The sequence below is a fragment of the Folsomia candida genome, unplaced genomic scaffold (assembly GCF_002217175.1).
Source record: "Folsomia candida strain VU population unplaced genomic scaffold, ASM221717v1 Fcan01_Sc076, whole genome shotgun sequence".
NCBI lineage: Eukaryota > Metazoa > Arthropoda > Collembola > Entomobryomorpha > Isotomidae > Folsomia > Folsomia candida.
Genome location: NW_019091268.1, coordinates 108670 through 116015, shown reverse-complemented (window position 1 = coordinate 116015; position 7346 = coordinate 108670). Strand labels below are relative to the sequence as shown.

At 44.1% G+C, this 7346-nt stretch overlaps 1 protein-coding gene across 1 annotated transcript; it reads right to left on the bottom strand.

The window, feature by feature from the left end:
* Positions 1-2869: 2869 nt before the first annotated feature.
* Positions 2870-6811, bottom strand: LOC110862889 (beta-xylosidase/alpha-L-arabinofuranosidase 1-like). The gene is made up of 4 exons (XM_035845918.1): positions 6698-6811; positions 4886-5223; positions 4511-4823; positions 2870-4423 (listed from the first exon to the last, which is right to left on the bottom strand). Exons 1-4 carry the CDS (start codon positions 6767-6769, stop codon positions 2870-2872), a joined length of 2277 nt encoding a protein of 758 aa, XP_035701811.1. The 5' UTR covers positions 6770-6811.
* Between the last annotated feature and the right edge of the window lie 535 nt (positions 6812-7346).

Genomic DNA, 7346 nt, shown 5'->3' with positions numbered 1-7346 from the left:
CTACAATTTGACAGCTTGTTCCTTCTTCCACCTCGAGATCGTCTTTCTTTTTTTGCTTGGGGTTCATCATCGGAGCTAGTTTAGTTGGAAATGATGTGTCCGCTGAGTCATCCTGGTTCGTTTCAGCATCATCAGAATCAAACAACGTGGTGCAAATGAGAGACTTCTTCAGTCTCTCATACTTTAGGCTCAAATCTTGACTTGAGCCTAAAGTTGCACCTCGTTCCACTCATTCATATTTAATTATCATACTTTGCAATCAAATTTTTATTTTAATTAAACCTAACCCCCAAATTAAGTAGGGTTGGACTGAGTGAGGTGGAAAATCAAATCAATTGATCATATGGAGGTAGAGCTTTTGAGGCACCTCCCCATTTGCCAAAATGTGTACATATGTATACATATGTATGTGTACATATGTGTACATATGTATACATATGTGTGTGCACATATGCATACATTTGTGCGTGTACACATGTGTGCATATGTAATTACATGTGTAAACATATGAATTTACCTCAAATCATAAAATCTTTCAGATGGCTCAATAATTTCGGACCAGTATAAAAGAAGAGATTGCTGTTATCGTCAGACAGTTGACCTAGAGAGGTGATATTAAGATGGTTTACAAATGTAGTCGCTGCTCCAGACACTTCAATTCTGAACAGGCTTTAAGTACTCATAAAACTGGGTTTCACAAAGTGACGTTGTTTGATTCTGATGATGCTGAAACGAACCAGGATGACTCAGCGGACACATCATTTCCAACTAAACTAGCTCCGATGATGAACCCCAAGCAAAAAAAGAAAGACGATCTCGAGGTGGAAGAAGGAACAAGCTGTCAAATTGTAGTAGAGAAGGGGACAGTCAAGATTCAAGTTCAGACGCGTCTTCGGACGAAGAAGAGGGAGAAGATGATACAGAAAGTCAGGCAAGTGGAACTTCTGGTGAATGCTGTAAGGTGTGTCGGACATTGCATAAGCCTGACCGTGTAGATTTTTGGGGTGAACCACTTTCTGAGTATCATATTCATGGAGTAGAATTGATGCTAAGCAATGAAGATTCGATGAATGTCTTAACAAAATTGATGCAGTTTCTAGAACTCCCCCAAACCCAAGAGGAGAAAATGTTAACGTTTGGGGAGCATGTGAAAAATGTAATAGCGTCTATTATGGTCCTCAAGTCTCAAATGTCCCGCCATCATTTCTTACTAACCCATGTACACCCAACCGAAAAATTTTTTCCCATAAGAAATACATTATTGGGGTAATTTGAGATTTTGGGGGTAGTTTTAGTCATTTGGGGTATATTGAGACATGAAAATCAATGACACAGGGGGTAAATTGATACATTTGGGGCAATTCGAGAAATTTTGGGGTAATTTGAGTCGTCCCGCCAATATTTATTGGCACATGAAAACACATCTGTGATTTTGGTTGCCATGAGTAACCGGTTTGGTTTGATTTTCCACTTTCAATTATAGAATATGAGCAGATTATTACGAGTAACGTTATATCAAATGCCAAGATAAAAAGGCTCAACCAAACTAAATGTTTGGGCACACAGTAGAAAGGCATTTTTAAACTTGAAGACTCTGCGAGTAACTAAGAATTGAATGAGTATTACTTGTCTATATAGAGGTAAAATGATTCGTTGATGGTTTTTAAGATAAGTGGGGAATTTGAGACAATTGGGGTAAATTGAGATACTTGAATAAAATGAGACAAATAGGGTAAATTGAGACATTTTTGATAATTTAGTCTCAAACGTCCCGCCATCATTTCTTCTCAACCCATGTACCCCCATCTGAAAGATTTTTTCCATAAGAAATACATTGTTGGGGTAATTTGAGATTTTGGGTAATTTTAGTAATTTGGGGTAATCAGAGACACCAGGATAATCTATGGCACGGGGGTAAACTGAGATATTTGGGGCAATTTGAGAAGTCCCGCCATTATTTTTCGACACATGAAAATACATCTGAGACTTTGGTTACTATAAGCAGTCAGCATATCCTTGCAATACATACCCATGCTATAAAGGCCTTGTGGCGAGAAGCCCTAACCGTCTTTTTCCCTCATAAGGCAATGTATGGTGGCGAGAACCCGTATTTTTTCCCGTAAGGAAAAGTATGTGGCGAGGAGCCCTCTTTTTCCTCATAAGAAGTGTGTGATGAGGACCCGTCTTTTTTCCCATAAGAAATAGAGTGGGCGAGAAATCCGTGGCTTCTCCCATAAGAAATAAAGCGGGCGAGAAATCTTTGGCTTCTCCCATAAGAAATAAAGTGGGTGAGAAATCTTTGGCTTCTCCCATAAGAAATAAAGCGGGCGAGAAATCTTTGGCTTCTCCCATAAGAAATAAAGCGGGCGAGAAATCTTTGGCTTCTCCCATAAGAAATAAAGCGGGCGAGAAATCCTTGGCGAGAAAACCTAGCCAAGGATTTCCCCATAAGAAATAAAGCGGGCGAGAAATCTTTGGCGAAAAAACCTAGCCAAGGATTTCCCCATAAGAAATAAAGCCGGCGAGAAATCTTTGGCGAAAAAACCTAGACACTTGTACTACTGACGGGTCTTAAAATAAAATGGATTTAAAGATTGATTGGTTTTATGCTGCAGAAAATTTCATCATTAATCAAATTTTCGATCACAATTTCTTCATAAAAAACTATTAGGCCAAAATAGCATAGGCATATCATTTCTTGTATTTTGCTTGAGTAAACCCTTTACGCCAAATATGATAAGGGGCACATGTTGAGGGCACCTTAGGATACGGATATGTATGCAATTTTATGAATAGCTTCGTGCGAGTCAGAGTCGGACAAACATGATTTAATTTATTGACAACAAGTCATAACCATGAATTTTGATATTTAAACGGCAACACGAATAACTCTCTCCAATTGTCCCACCTGCAGGGTCCAGTCCCCTGGAACAACTTCCCACTCCCCTGCCTCATTCGCCAGGACGAAGTGGTCCCGATTCAGACAAAGGTTTGCCTCCCTCACCTCATTCGCTGAAATATTCTCCAGTTTTTCAAAATCGAGCAAATCCCTAATTGGTCTTCCTCCCTGTCCTGCGTTGGGTGGGGCGAGAAACCAGAGGACCGAGTGATCCCCCGCAGTCACCCCCACGTTCCTCACGGCCAGAGTGACCATCACTGCGCAGTCTTGATCCACTCCTCCGATCGTCGGTATTTCAAGGATAGGGGGCAAGTTAAGAATGCTATACCCGAAGGTTGTGTAGGACAATCCGAACCCGAATGGATAGACGGGCGTCCCCTCGTAAAAACGATACGTCCTCCCCGTCGACGTTCCCTCCGTGGGGCGCATGTTCATATCATACTTCTCAAACTGGGTGATCACTTCGTTCGAGTAGAACGTTTGTGCCAGGCGTCCCGACGGATTGTACCGGCCGAAAAGGACGTCTGCTATCGCCTCTCCGCCCGCCTGCCCCAGATATCCCGCCCAGATGATGGCTCCCACTCGGGGATCATCCTTCCACTCGGACAGGTCCACCACGCCACCCGAGACCACGAAGAGGATCACGGGCTCCCTCGCGGCGGCTAGGACAGTTCGGATGAGTTCAGGCTGCAACCCTGTCAGGGTCAAGTTTAACCTGTCATGCTCTTCATACTCGACCCCCTCCTCCTCAAACTGCGCAGCGTTGATCCCCACAAAGAGAACGATGGGGGAGGAGATCGCGGCCAGGGCGGCGGCCTCATCCAAATGCGGGTTCGTTGTGGATATCAAGTCGCAGCCGAATTCGTACTGGGCGTTGGGAAAGGAGGCTCGGATGGCACTCAATGGGGTCGAGATGGAGGAAGGAATTCCATGGTAGTTGGCCAAGAAGGCTCTCGAGGCGTTCAGGTGTGGTCCGATCAAGGCCATCGTGCCTTGTTTTTGTGCCCCCAAAGTAACGGGTAGTGGGGCCTTGCCTGCCTTCCCCAAGGCGGGGGAGTTCTTAAGGAGGACGATACTTTGTCGGGCCGCGGCCAAGGCGGCGTCTCGATGAGGTTGGCTGTCCACGATGGGTGGCAGAAGGTCGGTGAAGGGACGGGTCGCATTCTTTTCAAAGTATCCGAGCCGCATGAGGACCCTGAACCCGTTGGCGAGCGCGGTATCCAGCATGGCCGGGGTGACTGCCCCTTCCGCCACGGCGTCTCCCAAGTAGCGGGTGAAGAAGGGACCGTTGTAGGCGTAGCACTCGATGTCGACCCCGGCGTCTAGAACGGCGTGGCAGGTCTCGTTGGGGAACTGGGTGTAGTTGTGGGTCCTTTGGACAAAGTCGACCGCCCCGCAGTCGGACACGATATAGCCCTCGAAACCCCACTCCCCTCGGATCTTGTCGGTCAGTAGGCCTTTATCTGCGCAGGCGGGGATTCCGTTAATGGCCGAGTAAGCACACATGATACAGCTCACGTCCGACTACAAATATGCAAATAAGATAAGAACAGATAAATTTCCGAACGTGTAGCCTGAGTTTTCTGAGCAACCCTCAAAAGAAAAGCCTACCTCTTGTACACAACTCCTGAACACGGGGAGGTACGTGTCCGCCATGTCCTGCTCGTTGACAACAGCGTCAAAGGTGAATCTATCGTTCTCCAGCGAGTGTGCGGCGAAATGTTTGCAGCACGCGGAAGTCTTGAGGAATCCATTTGCAGATTCGTCACCCTGCAATCCGCGAATGAAGTAACGTGCGAATTCCGTACTGAGGCGTGGATCTTCTCCCGGGGTTTCGTGACCTCTCCCCCATCTGGGGTCGCGGTAGATGTTTATGTTTGGTGACCAGTACGTCAGCCCTCCATTCCCCACGTTGAAGAATGCTCTGCAATATTGATTGTTCAGAAATGTGTGCAATTTTCGCTTTAAGTATTTATTGTTTAAAACCTTGCTTCGTTCCCCGTTATGTTGCCGACTTGGAAGAAGAGTTCTTTACTGAAGGAGGAGGCAAGGTTGATGGGTTGTGGGAACACGGTCGAGTATTCCGTGGGGGGTCGGAAATGAGCCCCTGGCGCATCGGCGACTCCTTTGAGACCCTCGTTCCACCAGTTGTACGAGTCCAGATCCACGTTTTGAGTGGCACCCTCCGTCTCGTGAACGAGCAGACCAATCTTCTCGGCCAAGGTGAGGCGAAAGATCAAATCCGACACGCGAGCTTCTGTGGGCAAGCTGGAGTCGCAAAATGGTAGATTTGCATTCCTTGGCTTGTCACATTGGCTGGTAAACTAGGAATTTTACATTGGAACAACGGAAAATTTTAATACTTGAATTATCCAGTCAGTAACTTGAGGAATAATACAGTGCCCCTAGTGCTCGGCGCGAGACGAGACCATCTCGAAAATTTCGAGACGAGACGAGATACGAGACGAGACGAGATACGAGACGAGACGAGATACGAGACGAGACGAGATACGAGACGAGACGAGACCAACTTTTTCGTCTCGAAAGATTTCGGGACGAACGAGATCGAGACGAGACCAACGCCATCTCGTCTCGACAAATCTCGGTCGAGACGAGACGTCTCGATACATCAAAAATTTAGAAATTTAGCAGCAAATTCTCCGTCCTCTAGCCTTCTGCAAGGAGCGAGCAGCTTTGGGAAATGCAGTATCCTTCAAAAATTTTTTTTGGAGACAATAGATAAAACGAATAATTATGATCAAAACTTTAACCAATCTGCAAATATTCTGATTTTTACGTAAAAGACACTCAAATATGACACTAACTATATAACTCCAATTATAAATTGTATATACTGCGGGTAACGATTCCTTCGTATCCATATCCCAAGTATTCTTTGTATATGTAGTAACATAAGCTATGACGGTTACGAGTCATTCAGGTATTTCATGTTAGCCTTCGTAAGCTCGTAATTACGTTCATAAGCGATGGGTAGTATCTTAGCATTGGTAAATACAAAATGCATAAAAGATAGTATTAGTGAGGGCTCTAGCGACGAGTAATTAACCACCACGATATAAAAGATACAGAAAGAGATGTTCCACGTCACTCACAGATGGAGTAGGAGTTAACTCTGCGAGTTTGCCATTTAGTTTAACATTGAGGGCCTGAGGGCCTCTGGCGACCTCTCGTATGTGACGTGGAGAGTCATCCCCCTTACTTGCTTAACAAAGAGCAGAGTGCTTCTTCTAATTCTTTATATTCTATGTTCATAAGCCTGCGAAGATCATCTTACGAACCAAAAATTTGACTTATCTGGGTAAAAATCACATACAAGAGATATTGGTACGTTTTGTCAAAAGGTCGTAAGGTTAGTAAGTTTACGTGTTTACGTACTAACGAAAATTGACGTGAAATGACTCAATGGAAGCGTCGTAAAATTTTGTCATCCCGTTACTAGCTTACGATTAAGATTTATCCTTTATTTTTTTGTGTAAACTACTAGTATGTAGTTTACTATATAAGGAATACAAGGCCAATTAATAATATTCTAAATATTTGCAGTTTGTGTATTTGTATTTTGTAATTATCTGAAGAATACAAAAGATATTTTGAAAAACATGGATGAATGTCGAGACATCTCGTCTCGATCGAGACGAGATTCGAGACGAGACGAGATGACAAAATCGTCATCTCGTCTCGTCTCGATTACTTCGTCTCGAGTCACTTTCGAGACGAGACGAGACAAGGCAATCTCGTCTCGTCTCGTCTCGTGCCGAGCACTAAGTGCCCCCATACCTGTTGGGCATGGCTGAGAAAACAGCATGATCCTAGCAGGAGGATAATGCAAGTTAGAGATGAAATAGTCATTTTGGGAGTTTTTGGTTAGGTTAGGGGTAGGTCGTGCTGGTTAGTGATTGTTCGTCCGCAGTGTAATTAGGACTGATCTGGTTCGGATCGAACATGCAAGTTTTAAGAAATTATGAAAACATATAGTGCCGGTAGTTATTTATTTAACCATGGACTCATTTTTTTCTGTCAAGCTAAATGATAATGTCTTACATATTTAGGCCTTAGGTTGAACCAACATGCATACAAATAATGATATATGTAGCAGTTTCGCTTTTCAATCAAATAGATGTCAACAAACGTGATTGAGTGGAATGTCATGCCACACAGAGATAGCATTGAATGAGATGGAGTCATGACTAATTGTAAGTGATGAAGATCAGAAGCTGATGCAAAATTCCAGTTACACCTGCAAAATTAAAGTTCCAGTTGCAAATTCCAAGTTGCAGGTCTCGCCCTAATTGTGTGGGCTGGTAATCGATTTATTATAGATTATACATCTTCTCTCCGTTAGATTGTGCATTTTGCACACGTGCGGTCTTTTGTTTATCATCGGACTTATTTATTTGAGTTACTGGGTAGTTCAATCACAGCTTGT

Coding starts and splice junctions, on each gene's coding strand:
- LOC110862889 (XM_035845918.1), bottom strand. CDS start 6,769: ATGACTATTTCATCTCTAACTTGCATTATCCTCCTGCTAGGATCATGC. Junction 5,224..6,697: donor TTCTCAGCCATGCCCAACAG/GTATGGGGGCAC, acceptor TAAAATTCCTAG/TTTACCAGCCAATGTGACAA. Junction 4,424..4,510: donor TCAGGAGTTGTGTACAAGAG/GTAGGCTTTTCT, acceptor GCATATTTGTAG/TCGGACGTGAGCTGTATCAT.